General features: G+C 55.1%; 4 protein-coding genes across 4 annotated transcripts; 1 reads left to right on the forward strand and 3 right to left on the reverse strand.

Annotated features, from left to right (window-relative positions):
* Positions 1 to 1,774: 1,774 nt before the first annotated feature.
* On the reverse strand, positions 1,775 to 3,870 carry CH63R_01024 (uncharacterized protein; the record flags this gene model as incomplete). Its single annotated transcript, XM_018295999.1, has 3 exons — positions 1,775 to 1,876; positions 1,937 to 2,644; positions 2,710 to 3,870. 3 exons carry the CDS (start codon positions 3,868 to 3,870, stop codon positions 1,775 to 1,777), a joined length of 1,971 nt encoding a protein of 656 aa, XP_018164361.1.
* A 4,645-nt stretch (positions 3,871 to 8,515) lies between these two features.
* CH63R_01025 (uncharacterized protein) lies at positions 8,516 to 9,195 on the reverse strand (the record flags this gene model as incomplete). The annotated part of the gene is made up of 2 exons (XM_018296000.1): positions 8,516 to 8,797; positions 8,980 to 9,195. The coding sequence occupies 2 exons, from the start codon at positions 9,193 to 9,195 to the stop codon at positions 8,516 to 8,518; spliced, it is 498 nt and encodes a 165-aa protein (XP_018164362.1).
* A 790-nt stretch (positions 9,196 to 9,985) lies between these two features.
* CH63R_01026 (DNA-binding protein) lies at positions 9,986 to 10,858 on the forward strand (the record flags this gene model as incomplete). Its single annotated transcript, XM_018296001.1, has 1 exon — positions 9,986 to 10,858. The coding sequence occupies one exon, from the start codon at positions 9,986 to 9,988 to the stop codon at positions 10,856 to 10,858; it is 873 nt and encodes a 290-aa protein (XP_018164363.1).
* Positions 10,859 to 13,580: 2,722 nt separating this feature from the next.
* Positions 13,581 to 15,077, reverse strand: CH63R_01027 (WW domain-containing protein; the record flags this gene model as incomplete). Its single annotated transcript, XM_018296002.1, has 3 exons — positions 13,581 to 13,888; positions 13,987 to 14,691; positions 14,963 to 15,077. 3 exons carry the CDS (start codon positions 15,075 to 15,077, stop codon positions 13,581 to 13,583), a joined length of 1,128 nt encoding a protein of 375 aa, XP_018164364.1.
* Positions 15,078 to 16,840: the final 1,763 nt, after the last annotated feature.

The raw sequence follows: 16,840 nt of genomic DNA on the forward strand, positions 1-16,840 counted from the left end.
GCCCTGTGCGTGTAGCTATCCCAAAGACAATGCACTAGCCCAATCTCCGTGGCTACATGAACAACTTAGTTCCATGGTTTAGTCACATACGACCATACCCACTGGAGAACTCGGGATCCCGTCCGCTCTCCCATAGATAAGCCAGTGAGGGCCGGATTAGTAGTTGGGTCGGTGACGACCAGCGAATAGCTGGTGTTGTATGTTTTTGATTTTTTCGTCTTTTTGGCTTTCTGGTAAACCGATCCCACTAGCGCCTTGGGCTAAGAGACAGTGTCGGAAACTCCGCAATGAGAGATGGCCGGAGGTATTGAATACGTTTTACGGGGGATATGCAACAAGATTCGTTTTTACGCGTTACTCCCTTCGTTATCACAAGTTCCCTCCGCTTGTATATTTGCCCCTACCGCCTTCTCGTCGCCATGGCTGTCGGTTCCGGCAGGGCTGTCCGAGAAAGTAGAGATTGTCCGGGGATTACCGGAGTGGCGCTCGCTCCATCCAAGACGAACGACAAATACGCCAAGTTTTACGAACCAACAATACGACGGAATCAAACCCGTACGCCAACCAACGTCTTCTTAAAAGCACCTTCTATGGCAACATACCAGTAAAATCTACTCTCTACGGGGTTCGCGCCTGTCCATATGGCATCCACTGCCCACTCCCTCGCGGCTGACCAACCCCGGAGGATGGAACCAGGATCGCGTGCAAGGCTTGGGAGCAGGAGGTTGTGAAAAACAGACAGCGTGGCGTTTGAAGAAGACACAAATACTGACCCGTCGAAGCCGAGTTCATGGCCACCGCATGACCCCACAGATCATTTTGTCCCATTTCTTTCGACTTCATCCGTTGAGGCGTGGGGGGGGGGGGGGGGGGGTCTGACGCTTTTCGGGCTCTCGCGCTTTCTCATCAGCCGAAACAAGAACTGGTCGACTTTCTTGACGCACTTCCAGATATGCTACCATCGGCTAAGCCCAGCTTCCTTTTCTTCAAGAAGTAGAACAGCAACTACAGAGAGCTGCTCGCTAGTATTCGTAACGATCCAGGATGGCCGGAGCGAACTGTGAACCCCCTATTGCTCATTCGAGTCGGATCCTACTACAAGCTTGTTGTTGTTGTTGTTTTGGGGGGGGGGGGGGGGGGGGGGGGGGGGGGGGGGGTGGCGTTTGAATGAATCACAAACTGCAAGAATTTCATAACCGCAGCGGGTACGGAAGGGGGTTGACTCAGAAGTCCCTTTCTAAAAGCACATCAAGAGATATCGCCTATTCACTGCCACGAGAAGCAAAACACGCCGAAGCAAGTATAGTCGATCTCCATGTCGATTTTTGCAAGCTGTTTAACTAGCCCTGAGAGCCCTTGTCAGCAAGAAGCAAGGTAAAGAAATGGGGGTATCTGAAGCCTGAGCCAAAACCCAAACCCAACCGTCGTCCCAAACCCTTGACCGTGACCCAACGCCGGTCTTTCCTATAGAAAGACGATTCTTAGCTGAGGGGGGTATCTCGAAAACACTATCGAACCCAAACCTTAGGTCGACCCGACCCTGGATCCCGACTCTGCCAACGCCAAAAACTTCCAATGTCAAGCCGTGAATAGAAGAGACGAAACAGCCAAGAGAGAATGAGGGTTGAGACGAATCCACGAAGCAAAACTAACTCCATCCCAGTTTTAGCACTGAACTCGAGTCTGAATTGACGTCGCAAAGAGTATAGACGGCAACATTGACAGCAATGTCCTCTCTCTCTCTCTCTCTGCAATTCGGATTGAACGAGCCCCTTTAGCAAGTGGAGTTCTTCATATGGACCAAGATGTTTGCCATTTGGACGTCTGTCTCTCCGATCTTATAGTTGAGACCCTGCTGAGAGACTGGCTTGATGGTCTATTTGTGCAAGTCAGCAACCTTCTCGCGACCTCTGCCGGATAGAATCCCTTTGCTTACCTCGATTCGCAGCTCATCGGGGACGTATGCGGCTTTGTCTTGCATATCCTTCTCGGTGGCATCGATCCAGTTCTTGAGGAGGCCGGTGCCTTTGATTTTCAGTCTCATCATGACGAGGTTGGCGTAGCCACGAAGAAGCTGCATGGCGGCAACGTCGCCGTCAGTGCGCTTGATACGGGTGAGGGCCATGTTGCTGACCCAAGCTCCGTGGATAGCGTTACGCAGCTCGATCTCTATATCCTGCACCGTGCAAGGGCCAGTCAGCAACACACGCAAGCGGACCTTGTTCTCGATGGCGGCAGCGAGACCCTCGAGATCGGCCGTCACAAAGACGCGGTTGGCGTCGCGCTCGGCCGGAGTGATCTGATGAGAGGCGCTGCGGATCGAAGCCTCGGCCTCCTTGATCGCGTTGGTGGAGGCAGCAGCAAGCTCGGCCTTGCTCGCCGGGATGAACGACTGCGTCGAAGTGTTTTGACGCTTGGCGGCGGGAGCCTCCTCGACCGAGACGGCAACAGCTCGCTTCTTATCATCAGCCGGGCCTGCGGCGGCGAGAGACTCGGTGGCCTTCCATTGGCCCTTGGATCCGGCACCAGGGTGAAGCTCGGGCAGGCTCATGGCATCATAGCCACCGACCTGCTGAGCATACTCAGGACCGTGCAGATAGGCGTTGCCGCCGTAAACGGCACCCTTCTGAACGAAGTCGAAGTTCTTGGATAACATTTTTAGCCAAAGGCAAAATGTGTATGAGGCGGGGCGAGAGGGGTTCATTATACCTTGGCGTCGCGAGTGACGGAAGAAACGTCGGTGGTGACGGGAGCGTTCTGGACGGAACCAGCCATCTTCAGGCCAGGCTTGGTGTTTTGAGCCTCATCAAAGATGTCGCCGAGCTCTTCAGCGTCGCGCTGCTTCTTGGAGTTGGCCAGGCGCATTTTCTCGTACGTCTGAATAGCGGCAGTGCGGACGGGACGAGATTTGGCGAGACCAACGGAGATGATGGGAGTATTTTTGACGGGAGTTCCGATGGGCTCAGCCGTCTCGCCATCGTCTTTCTCGAGGGAGAGAGAGTTGGCAGAGGGCTTGCAGCTGAGATCAGCACGCGGGACGTACTCCTTGTCCGAGGAGCCGGTGCTGGAGGGATCCATCTCGTAGTCAGGATCTGAACCGCTCTCAGAGATGACGATAACCTTTTTGGAAGGTCTCTTGGATTTCTTGGTTGGAGTTGACAGTGTAAGCGCAGAAAGTTTGTTGCTCGTGGGAGTGGTCTGTATAGTACCAAAAAGGAAGGAAGGTGAATAATCAGTCTCAGGCCACAAGTGAATGGGTGTGCGGGTATGGTGAAGCGGAGGCGGTACCTGAATCTCCTTGGGGCCGCCAGAGGAACCAGTAAGGGCCGGTGTAGTCTTTCCCTTGAATTTATGGGATGAAGAGGTTGTAGAGCCACACGTGTTGTTGACGGTCGACGAGGAGCCAGCGAGACTAGCGGGCATCTGCCGGACGGGAGTGGCCACCACGGGGGTGCGCTGGGCATCCAAGCCAGTGCTGGACGCGATGTTGTTGGTCTTCGTGGGGACATGGTTGGGGTCGTTAGCAACAGTGACCGAAGGGCGCTTCCACTCAAGCTCATCAACAGTCTTCTGCGGATGATCGGGAATGAGATCCATGTGGCCGGCGACCACACAGTCACGGCAGATGGCAACGAGGCATTCGACGCACGCCTGATGAGTGACCTGATCAACAGCGTGCTTCTCGCAATGGTCAACAGCTACCTTGTTGCAGCCGCGACACTCGACGTAACAGCCCTGGCTCGGCGCCCACTGGTGACAAAGTCTCTGCTTCATCCAAACCCCCAGCTTACCCTCACAATCAGTATGGGAATTGGTCTTCTTGTGCTGCTGGAGCTGCTTCATGCCCTGGGTGACGATCTTGTTGTCCATGACGAGCGATGGTGATGCTAAGAATGGATATTCCGAGAATGAGAGTAAGACACCAAATGCCGTCTTTCGAACAACTGAAAATAGAGGAGACGATAGCAGCTGGAAAGGATGCAAAAGCTGTGGTTCGTGATGATGGGATGGGGTAAGTTGAAGCAAGAGGGAAAATTCGAGTGGTATCGAGGCGAAGAGGTTGAGTATGGAAACAAAACAAAACAGAGGAAAGGGCAAGGTTTGAAGCTGGGCAAGGAGCTCTCGCCCAGTTTGAACAGAATATAAGGTAGCTCCCGCCAGTTAGGAGGGTATACAGTTAATGGGGAGAGACGGAGTCCTCATATTGCAAAGGAAGTAGGGGGAGGGGTTCTCGCCGTTTGTGGTGGGCATGAGTGCTTATCACAGAGGGAAGGGCTCAGTGACAGCTCCGGACCAGTTTCCAAAAGAAAGAGATCGCTGCTGCCAGATATGAAGATATTGATTCACAAATCACCAAAGAAAATGAGTGTGACAATGATAACCTATGACGATCCTTAGTGGTGTTCTTTCTGTGAAGGAAGGGGTGACAACTCTTGACAGTTAAACATGGTCAATTCTTTTCATAGGAACCTTGTTTCTGGTCAGCTGTGAAGTCAATCTCTTATGTATGGAAACAGGGGCACGATAATCTCATTGGGTTTCCTCAGACAGAGTCATAAACTCGTGGACTTTACTCAACCAGAAGAAGATGGGTTCATACCACAGCTCCATCAGTTTTGCTGGACGAAACAGGGGGAAATTCCTCAGTGATGAGAGGGACCCAGGTTTCTACCATCGTCAGTAATTGAAGAGAATCAACTTCTAACTGATGACCATTAGATAATACCTGGAGTTCTAATTCATGCCTTGTGAATGCTAGTAACTAGCAACAGATATTCTATGTGCTCAGATGTAAATAGATGGTGGCATTAGCGACCATGAACAAAGCTGACACATTGTTGATGTCAATAATTACAACAAAAGAACCACCTATACTTTCTTATTAAGTGAGACTAAAGACAAGTACAAGCTCCAGTTATGCATTGGAGAGACGAAGAGGGGAAGGGAAGCTCTATCAACACAGAGTGTGGCGTAGAGGAGTGAGACTCTCAGACCCTCTTCTAAATGGGAATATGATGCAAAGCATGGTTGTGACCATTTAAGTTCGAGAGTGCCCGTCCGTGGTTATGTCGAAGTTGACACCACCCTCTCAAGCTTACCGAAACTGGGAGGCTTCTCTCTTTGCTTTTTGCTGGGATTCTGCTTGACTGGAATGCACTTGATCTTACCCCGATGCTGCAGGGGCGAGAATGAGGTTGTACGGACCGCTATTACGCGCAACGTTAGACCGAAGAGGGCATTGAACATCTGATAAGAAACCAGTGCTGGATCAAGCAAGCATAAGACAACACTCATTAATCTTCAAAAACGATTTTGAACCTCAAATAATGGAGATATGGTTGGCATAGATGAATAGTATCACCCGAAAATCGATGCAGCAATACAGGGATTGTGCGTCCGAATGTCGTTGTGACTGAGCGTTGCCTTTTGTTATCAACAGAATACAATAAGTGCTGAGACAAATTTTCACAGAAGAAGAATCACGCGCTGGAGCTAGGTGCAAGAATCATGAACTTGGGCTCATTGCTTCGCCCATAAGGGCATTTGTTCTAACAGTACGTAGGCGAGATACTGAGCAGGTCTGCACTTTGGAAGGGACAGTGATTCAAAAAAAACAACAACAACAACACCACTTTGCGGCAGGAACCAAGGAGTTCTGAAGACGAGGTAGCGCAAACTGAGACTAGTATTGCCCGTCTGATGTAGAAGGATGTGGTGTTTAAAAGATGCCCGTTGGAGGTCGGGTTCAATGAGCAGAGTAAACATATATCAGGAACACGGCAGAACGATGTTCCGTGCATCAAAAGATTTTGGTCCATAGTTACCGGAGAGTGAACCCAAGTGCAAGTCACGAAGAGTGTACACGGGTTTTGGCTGACATCAGAATCGGCTCCGTGGGAGGCAATTCAAGCTCCTCGTCGACGCCAAAACGGGTGCTGCCGGGTAAGGTTGCGCAGATTTTCCGCACCAGGTGGACGGTCAGAGCTTCGCGGGATCGACCGGCAGACCCTTTCTGATCACGGGCGGCGGTGGGTTAGCTGGAACGTTAATATCCCGCAATCGAGCGCATCCGATCGTTGCCAGGACGACTTTTCGCAACGGGTTTTGCGCAACGAAAGAGATTGGCTGGCGGCTGGACGCGGGACGATAGTTACTATGGTGACTCGGGAGGGGATGCTGGCCTGCGAAAAAGGATAGGTAGGGTCCACGAGAGGGCTGCGTTTGCGCACGACATCCGACGGGGGAAACCCCAGCCATGGCCAAAACCGACCACCGCCTCCAACCTTCTCCACGAGTCCACAGTCAGACTGGGTCTAGAAGCCCTCTCGAAACAGGATGGCGGGCGCAACATAGCACTGCCCACGAGGTGAAGTTTGAGAGAAAAATAGTCAACGAGTGACGTTGGCATGGCGCGATACGTACCTTTCCAGGCTTGGACCCACCCGCCGCACAAAAGGCGCACTGTGTGGGATGAAACGGCTTGGGAACGATGAGCCAATGACGTGGGACGCCGGTCCAGGTCCCCCTGCTGATTCGTCAATGGGTGCTGCAGATAATTAAACGCGACCCCGCTGAGAAGACGTGTCTTTGACGTGACAGACGCGTGCGGCTCGCGACGACGCGCCGTCGGCATCGATAGAGTTTCCCAACGGGGCCGCCCATCTCTTCATTCCTGGTTCTGCTCTTTTCACCCGTCCTTCTGTACCTTTCGGTGTGCTCATTCGGTCACTCGAATGGCGCTCTCACCTACTCCCCGAACGGTGATGCCAAACTCGGACTTGGGATACCATCACCGTCTGGCTGTCTACGGGAACAGACGAAAGCCGCTGGTGACCTTGATAATCGCGATATGAGAACGAACATGGCCGGCTTCCATGTCGAAATCGCGAAAGTGGGAAGAGGGGCGGGGTAGAGGGGAGCGATTACCCACGTTTCTGATGCAAGCCATTAAAGCCTGCCCCTCATTGAGTCAAGGGCTTCGGCATCCCCCATTTGTTTCTGATACAATCGTTGCGCCCTCGTGGGGCATACGCTCTTGTGTGACAATGTGCCATCGAATGTCAGCAGCAGCGCACTACCACCACAATCACCGTTATCACACCGCCCGTCCACGCGCCCATAGAACCCCGTGGCTGATTCTATGGTGTCCCAAGACAGAGACGAGGTGTGTCATGAGGGCGGTTGACGGGTGACAAGGATATCAAGCATCCTCTGAAGCGGAAGTTTCGGAAGCAATCAATCGACCATTCGTGGCCTGGCCGGGAGCGGCGAACCCCTCCGAGTCATGTATCATTCGGACCACTACAAGCGATGGCATGGCCAGTGGGTGTGACGAAATGGTCATTCGGGAAACCGTGTCGAAAACAAGCTTCCGAGAGGATTGGCTGCCTTCAAAGTCCCGACTGCTTACGACACATATCAAGTTGCAGCCGGGAAAATGGTGTGCTAGGACCATGGACGATGACGCTGTCGTAGGAGCTAAGCAGAACATCCTTTGACAGGAGTATTAAGATGGACGGACGAGGACTGACTCTGCTCAGGAGCCGTGGGCAGGACTGGGGATGTGGACCACAGGAACGTGGACAGCAGACCAGACGAAGGAGGCAGAGCAGCAGCTGGCCGGCCTACATACGGACTGCAGGCTCATGCCGCGGACAACTCGCGCCCGAGAACCCTTGGCGCAGCACGTTGCGTCCTCCGGAGTGGAGACCTGGGATTGGGCGAGGAAGTCTAAATGGAAGCGGTGATCGGTGACACGGCATGGGAAGCACGCTTTACTCTCAAGACCCGGCTTGGAACACGAGCTGGACGGTTCCTCTGTCTGATCCACTCCTCGAATCTTCCGGATGGATTTAAGATGGTCTGCTTGCCTGTCAGCGATCGGCTGCTCGCACTTCGCTTCCTAGACCAAGCGGCAACATAGTCTTTGAAGCAATGCGCAATGACCAGAACCAGAAGAGAGGGAGACTTTTGATTGAGAGTAGTGTGAATCAATCATTGCCGAAAAAGATGGGCAGCGCGCGCGTGGATAGACGCCTCCCCTGGATCGAGCTAGGCTCTGAAGAGGCTACAGAGGCGAGATGGACGAATGCCCGATCTCTCACATTGTACGTGTGTGTCTGACGAAAGGGAGGGCGCGAACCGCACTGCCTCTAGCACCATATTATGAGCTAACGTAGGCGGCCTAAAGAGAACGAACAGACAGCGGCGTCTACTCTGCGTTTCCCGACGGCACGGGACTTAAGCGGGAGGTGGCGACCCAAGGTGAAGAAGAGTAAAAGTTCGCGAGGGACCGACTGTCTTACATGGCTTGCAGCTCTCTCTTTCGGCCGCAGAAGCACGAGGGAGACGGATTTTGTCTACGGATACTAGTCCAATGATTGTTGTTGGGCAAGGGCGCCGGGGCCAAAGGCGAGACAAGGTGTAGATGAGAGGGATTGGCATTGGGCCAAAGACCGCCTTGCATGAGCGTGGAGAGAAAGAGAGGGAGTAAGTTGGTCGGACCCCATCGAGGTTAAGCGCGAGAAAGAGGAGAAAGAAAGACACTGGAGATGGAGAATCGGAAAGGGCACGATAGGCGAGACAGATAGAAAGAAGCAAGGAGCAAGGCCAAGGCTGCCAACCGGCGAGTAGTTGCGAGGAATATTGGGACACGCTTTGGTAGAGACAGGACCAGAGTCGAAAGATCGAGGTCAAAAGGGCTAAGAAAGGAGGGGGTGTTGGAATTGGAACTGATGGCCGTATTTGCTATTCTGAGATGACCCTTGCAGATGGACGACCGGATGAGAAAGAGCAGCTACTGCAGGTTAGCGAGGGATTCGAGGGAGCGAGGAGGGGTGAGAAGCGGGCGATTGAAAGAAGAAGCAAGCAAGCCGTCCCAGAGTCAAGGTACAGCCCGAGGGTTGAGACAAACAATATGTGCGCCCTCGAGACAGTGTGGCAAGGGGAGGAGTCGAGGTTAAGGTCGAGATCGCGTACCCATTCGCGTAGCGCGTCTAGCCGTTGGGGTCTGGAGGGACCTCGACCACACTTCTGTCTTTTTTTCTGGTGCTGTGTCGGGAGGCTTCCATCACAACCACTACCACCACCACGACCCCCGGCAAGGTGTGTAACGGGTCGGTACTGTATGACCTGTACTGTGAAAGATTCGCATCGTTCTTGAAAAAGTAGGTCCACGCAGTCATTCAGTTGCATACATACGCCACAAACTCCCCAGCGGTTGGGCTCGTGGGACGAAGACTTGATGGGATGGTCAGCTCAGAAGCTTGGGCTGTCCCTCTCTCACAAACAACCTACCAATAAAACTTGAGGAAGTACGTACCGAAGATGCTCCAGACAGTGAAAGAGCTTGCATATAAGCACATAGTGACCCGCTTCCGAACACTGTGGGACCCACACCGCACACAATGTACGTGCAGCATGCAGCTTGCGCCCAGCCAGTGGACGGACCCTGTCAGGTGCAGGTCGACCCACACCGTCCGCCAGGAAAGCCATTTTCTCCCTTCCCAGACATATTAGTCCCCATTAATCCTCCGCCATCCCATCTGCCACCTGCCACTCACTCTTGCCGACATCCAGGTCCCAGCCAACCTTTCCCTTCTTCCCATCCACCACCGCCGCTCCCGCCGAACTCTCTCACCGACACACCACTCATCAACTCCCTAGACACACATTATTGCTTCACCCGCATTCCTCACCATCGCTGAAACATACAGCAAACCCTGAACCAATACTTCGGACGAGACGCTTGACCTTGCGACTAGCACCTTCACCCTTTAAACCCCTTCGCGCGCTCTCCCTACAGTGTCGCGGCGCATTCCTCCAAGACCCTTCGCCCCCGTCTCTCCTCCCGTCGCAAAGTCGCGCACAACAGCAAAAGGAAAGAGAAAGAAAGCCTCCTTGCTGTCGCGAACCCGCCAACCCACATACGCGAAATCGCATCTTCCAAGGCAGATCAATACAAAGCGCGTTTCTATCGCCCAACATGCTCATGCCTTCCGCCTTCTCGTGCGACACGTCGCAGCCGCCTCTCACGCGCCTCCAGGCCTCCCTGTTCGCATCGCCTCCCGCAAGCCCCCCATCCCTTTCGAACCCCGGCTTCGGCAACATCTTCGATACTTGCCGTTCCCTCCAGGCCCTCCTCTCGACCCCTCAACACCAGCCTATCGCCGCTCCCACCTACGACGCACAGCAGTACTCGCTGCCCACACCAGCGCAGCTGCCAACGCCGCCCCTTGCCCACGCGCCTCCTCCTCTAAAGCTTCGTCTGCGTTCACGCGCGAAGCAGGATGGCGGCGTCAACAGCGACCACCTCCCGCGCAAGCGCATCGCCAAGCGCGCGGCGCCTCGTGGCGTGAACAAGCGCCGGCGCGCGGCCGACGATGACACGGACGGGGACGTCGAGAGCGACCTCGATATCTCGTCGCGGCGCCAATCTTTTTCTGAAGATCAGAACCACATCGACTCCCAGGTCCCCTCCTCACCATCCACGCCTAAGCGCGCGCGCATCGCGCCCGAGGTTATACCACTCGGCCTCGAGCGCTCCGACTACCACACACTGCACCTCCTCAATGGTGGCGAAGGCACGAATATGAAAAACACAGAAGAGGCACAAGGCTCCAGCGTAGAGGTCGAGGCCGACGGGGAGCCGTGGAGCGCCGAGGAAGACCGCATACTCGTCGAACTCGTGCTCGAGAAGCTCAAGCTCAGCAAGACGGAGTGGCAGGACTGCGCACGCAGCCTAGGCAAGGACAGGAATTGCCTGTCACGTCGGTGGAAAAACCTAATGCTACAGGGGGACATTGGTCTCAAGGGCCGGAGGAGTAGCCGGAGGACCAAGCTCCACGGCACCTGGTGATGGATTTCCTTATTGTCGGCCTCCATCTGTTCATTTATTGTCACTTTGTTGGGTTTGCGGCGTGTATCGTTCCTGGTTTGGGGATGACACGGGATGCCGTATGTGGCTGGCGTTTGAAATGTCCGTCAACGGGGAAGACGCCCGAAATTGACGTTGTTCTGATTTGGGGAAACATTTTGGAGCGATTTACAGCGCGGTCTATCCTGAGCTTGATCTCGAGCTGAAGTAGCTTTTGAGTTCGCAATCTTATCATCATCATCATCATCCTTCCATCCATCCACCTGTGGTCCCGCTCCTCGTTCCATGTGCGCTGGAACACCAGAAGAAGCTTTCCCGTAGCTTGCAAGCCTTGAATCAAATGCATAGCGTTAGGAATGAGAGACCAGTGACATACAAACATCTATCCGTCCCTCGTTTCCTTTGTGAGCAAACTTTGCTGCCGCATGCGGCAGGACTTACTCGCGGACGGGCCTACTCCCTGATATCATCTCGCGTTGCATGGCTCGGTACATGCAGCGCCGTCGACTTAGTGTCCGCATGCGTCGTGCGTCTTGTCTGTCTGTACATAGGTCCGAACCTCTTTTGCCAGAAAAACACCTGAGAGCAATGGAGGGCGGGTTTTCAACACACAGTTAACCCCCCTCCTCCGCCCCCGTTGGCGTTTGCTAGCCAACCACCTACCTACTTGCCGTGTGGCGCCTGCCAAAGAGCCGCCGTCAGAGCCGTTGAGATCCGTGTGATGATCCAGGCCAACGACGGCCGTTACCGCAGCTCACGCCGTCCGTCCGTCCGTCCCATCGGGAGGTGGCGCGCGACCATTCTGGCCTCCGGCGTGGGTGCCGACCCGGATCGCCATTTCTCATCAACGCCCAGCCTCCTCTCCCCCTACCCCCTTCTTCACGGGTTAAAAGCCAAACGATAACCCACCGGCGGCCCATCGCGATAGTGGCCCGGGAACTAAAAGTAGAAACGCAGGCCCAGCCGCCTCTTGCTCAAATGGGGAGGAGAGGAGGAGGCTGGGCATGGTTGGGGTCCTTTGGGGGGGGATGGCGAGGGTGCGAACGCCGCCACGGGTACAATCCCGTCGATTTTGTCTCCATACCACATGCGTTCACAACTCTAGGCAAAGGCAGAGCAAAAGAAAGAGGAGGAGGGGCTTTCCCCCAAACCTCCCTCGTCAACTTGACCTCAGGCGCAACCACCAGTCTTTCTCAGCGCTGCTATCCCCCCTTCTTGGAAACGATCCAACGCGTCTCGTCGTCCTTCCCATCTGTAGCCTTCGACCACGGGGAAAGGGACGGATCCGGGGTGTGAAAAGGCGAGAGACTACGTAGGCAAACCATCATCTCAGTCGAGACTCCCGAAAAGAGCACCGTACAGGATCATCGCGGGACGCAAGGGATGGCTGGGGAGGAGGAAGAGGAGGGGGAGGGGGGTGATTGCTTGATGCCGTTAGTCGATGGCTGGGAAAGCGCGCTGAGACAGTGTGGGGAAGATGGGTATGAAATACTTGTAGGGGGGTGCGCACTTGCTTGGGGGCCGTAGTGTGCGGGAGAGGGTTTCATTATGATTCGCGGTTACTTTTGGGGGAGGGGGACGCAAAAACATTGCGATAGCGCACCGATGAGCCAGCCTATCGGCTCGTTGATGTACCTGAATTGGAGGGGTGGTCCCTGGGCGCTGGCCCGCGAAACCGTGCCCTTTCGGAGCTGAGGTGGTCTGAGCGTGTGAGTGTGAGTGAGAGATTGCCAAAAACAAAACAAAAAACGGGCGAGGGTGAAAGACTGAAAGCGGATTGTCTCGCCAACTCAAACAGCCTCAGCACTCTCACTCCAAACGGACGCGTAGGATATCCATGTCGTAACTTCCATCGCCATGATTCCTTATTCCTAACCTCACCCATCCGCCACACACCCCACCCAAAGATGATCGATCACCTTCAATCATCTCACCCCATCTAGACCAGCTTCCCCAGCGAGCTCGTACATACATGACCGCAAATCCCGGGGAGCAGGAGGAGCCTTGTCTCTTGGGAAGAAGAAACACCGTCGGCGAACCCTCCGAGGAGACGGACAGCCAATCGAAGGGATTAAATTCCCTTCCCTCATGTAAAGCCCCGGGGACCTCCCGTTAACACCCACCCCCAGTGGCCGATATCGCGTGTCTCGAACGCAGACGACGGTCAACGATCTCAAGAGATGACCGAGACACCTTGTGTATTACAGGAAAAAGGGACCCGGGGGGGGGGGGGGGGGTCCAATAACGAATTCTGCCATTAGCTTTCTATCCCTGCCTTGCAGCGGGCTCCGATCGATCGTGTGGGATGCAATAAATAGTTGGTATCATGTGGACGATAGGAGAGGGAGGAGGGACATAATTGTAGCTGTCGCGTGAGTGCTTTTCGCCGAATCATGGCTGTCTTTACCACCCATGATCCCAGGTGCCGACGCATGTCTCACTCGATCAATGTGATGCTGGGGAAAGCGAACTAAGCCGAGACCAACAAAGCGTCTCGCGTTCTGAAATTCAGGGGCTCTGGAGAACCAAAGTAATGAGATAAGGTAACGATTGTCCCTAAACGACCAAGCCGAAACATCCTTTGATGCCAAACCAACTGCCACGCAATGCTGAGCCATCATATCTTCATCATGTAGTCGTCGCTGCGAGTCTTGAAGTCTAAGACGTCTTTCTCGCCGCACGTCTACTCGATCTCGAAGCCAGTCTAGTCGTCATCGCCGTAAACTTCCTCGTACGTTTCCTCGTACTCCTCTCTGGCCTCCTCGAGACGCTCGTGGTCGCTGCTGCTGGCATCTGAGTCCGCAGCGGCGGCCAAAGCCTCCTCATACTCGGCGCGGGCGTCCTGGACGTCCTCGCGGTCGCTGGAAGACACAGACTCGCCATCGGCGTCAGTGGGTGGGAGAACAGCGGGAGGAGCGCTAGAGTCCGCGTAGGGGTCCTGGTAGCCTCCGTATTGAGGCTGCGCGGCAGGAGCGGCAGCAGCGGCGGCCTTGCTCTCGTCATCCGAGTCGTCTGTACAAAGACCGGTCAGTGAATACAGTACTCATACAGCAGAAAGCGAAGACGCCAGATGGCACTATTAACTGCCCTTAACGGATGGTTGTACTTACTAAGAGCGTTCGCGATCAAAGCGCCACCAACAGCGCCGACGGCGAGTCCACCGGCGGCGCCGAGAAGCATGCCACTGCTGTTGCTCTTCTTTTCCTTGTCCTTGTCGCCGTAGGGGTTATTGCCACCCTGCTGGGCGTAAGGGTCCTGGCCGTAAGGAGCCTGGCCGTAAGGAGGCTGACCGTAGGGAGAGGGGGCGCCTCCATAAGGAGCCTGGCCGTAAGGAGCGGGGGAGCCGCCGTAGGACGGGGCGCCGTAGGGGGCAGCACCGCCGTAAGAAGGAGCGGGAGAGCCGTAGCCGTGGCCCTGGTCACCCCCGAACGCTCTAGTGTCGGAGGAAGGGTGGGGAGGGACGGGAGGCGGGGCGTAGGAGGATCCGCCCTGGGGGCCGGTGGGAGGGGACGGGTGCTCCCACTGGGAACGGCCGGTGCTCTGGTCGACGTAGAACCAGCGGTTGTTGGTGGTGTCCCACTGGACGAGCCAGCCGCTTGAGACGGGAGGAGCGGCCATTGGGGGCGCGGCGGACTGGGGAGCCGGAGGCGGAGTCTGGGCGTAGCTGGGCTGGCTGCCGTAACCGTGGTCCGGGCCGGATTGAGGCTGTGCCTGCGAGGGGTAGGGGTAGTTGGAGGGGGGAGCGCCGCTGCCGTATCCTCCGTACTGTTGCTGCTGCTGCTGCTGCTGCGAGTGATCACCGAAGTTGCGTTCGCCTAGGTGGGAAGAATGCGAGTCAGTAACCTTATCATAACGACAATGGTAGATGGGTAGGCTCTGGATGGTATCTAGGTGAAGAAAGGCTGGGCAGAAAGTGTCTGGTTTGGTTGGATGATAAACGAGGCAGGGTTCTCAGAACCAGAATGACCATAGGGACGTATATGAGTTCTGATGGCCCGACAAACCATGAGTGGCACGTTTCTACCTCCCTCTCATCTGTTTCTGTGTGGGTTGGGAGTGAGCTGATAATGCATGGGAGTCGCCTACCGGTGTGCTGCTGCTGGTCGTCCTTCTTCTCTTCCTTCTTCTCGGCAGGCTTGTCGTCGGAGAAGGAGGTTTTGAGGTCCTCGAACTCCTTGGTGAGCTTCTTGAAGAAAGACATGGTGACCCTTTCTTGTTGATGGGGCTACAATTGAGCAAGGTTGATGACTTGGTAGGGCGGACGGGGATGTGTGAGTTGAGTGGTGTAGAGACGGGGAGGACGGATGAGACGGCAGAGGCCGAGAAAGATCGAGGGGCAACCTGAGAAAGCGCGGCGCTGCGTAAGCCCTTTTCTTTATTTCGAAGGGCGGTCAGGAAGTCGCGGCAGGAAAAGGAAAAATAACGAACCAAGTGCGTAGACCCTCTCAGAGAAGACTAAGAGAAAGGAGATCTGGCGGCAAACGGGAGGGTTTCCAAGCCAAGCGAGGAAGCGGGAAGGGGAAGGTCTGGTGAGACGGGCAAGCTCGTTGGTCCGCTGCGAGAAGCTTCGACAAGACTTCTGGGCCGCCGGGCTCTTGAATTGCGGAGGGCGACAGGCTCCGCGAGTGGATCACTGGATGCTTCGCAGTTAAATTCTGGGTTGCGAAGTGAAGCCTGCAGGCCGAGTGTAGTGCATGTTCGCGTGCGTGCGTGCGTGCGTGCGTGTGTATGTGTGTGTCTCGTGTGTACTTCAGAGGTTCAAGGTCGTGTGTGAGGGCGCCGATGGGTTCCCTCCCGGCGCAGATTGACTATGGACCCGAGACCAGTCAGGGAAGGTACGGGGCGAGTGAGGTTGGATGAAAGCTGCCGCCGCACTCGCGAGACGAGCCGGGGTACCTGCCTCAGGAGGGAGGGTCCCTTCCCCCTCTCAAGAGCCTAGACGTTGCTATTGTAAGTAAGGCAATTTCAAAGATGTCCCCTCACCGGACGACGGTGGATGCTGGAGGCTCTCAATCACTTATTTCCCTAGGTATGGAGGTAGGTCACAAGCACATGTTGATGGATGAGTGCCCCCCCTCACCCTCCACTGAGGAGTCAGCAGGCACTGTCGCTTTTAGGTAGGTATGTAGTAGGTAGGGCGGCTGCCAGCCAGCGAGCCGCTCCTGTATCACTTCCGGGGGCAATAGTAGATTAAGACGGTGGTAGATTAGGACGGTGGATGAGGTAGGCGCCCGCGGGCGGGGAGGCCAACTACGGAGAAAGTATGAGCGACAGGTAAGGCCAATCAGTATACCTGGTTGATGGCGACTGAATGGTTTACTGGGGCCTTCCGACAAGTCACCAGACTACAGGTACAGACAACTGGTAGGGCAGCCGTAGGCAAGGGTCCAACGGGTTACATAGGAAATAGGAGTTCAAACATGGGGCTCAGGCGATCCCTACGATCCCAACCTATCCTGAAGTCCCTAGGTGTGTGTGTGTGTGTGTGTTGAGAGAGACGGACAACGAGTGGCACGAGGAGCATGGCATGTTCGAGACGTGCTTCACGTTTCGTTAGACAGTGACATTTTTGACTGAGGTGAGGTGGGTGGCAGCAGTGCTTGGCCGCACCCGCGCTCCGCCCTGTCCGCTGCCGTCCACCCAACCAGTTTAAACAGGGTCAGAGGTGTCGAATCCGGACTAGCCCTGACCGGAGGCTTCCCTGGCAGGCCCTGGTCCCCTGAGAGCTTCGAAAAACCACCCCTGTTTATTGAGTTTCTGCCTTATTACCGGTGGATGCTAACGATTTCGCGGCAAGGTTGGGCCTAACCGCCTCTGGAAAAAATATCACGACCAGGAACAGTGTCACTTTGTCATGCCTCCATACCTTAATGCCACGTCCATGCATACGAGAAGCATTCGCTCGCGAAGATGCAGCCATGCCCAGATGGGCCGGCCGGATGACTGGCGACGGAAGCGAAAAAG

Source organism: Colletotrichum higginsianum, chromosome 1, assembly GCF_001672515.1.
Source record: "Colletotrichum higginsianum IMI 349063 chromosome 1, whole genome shotgun sequence".
Lineage (NCBI taxonomy): Eukaryota > Fungi > Ascomycota > Sordariomycetes > Glomerellales > Glomerellaceae > Colletotrichum > Colletotrichum higginsianum.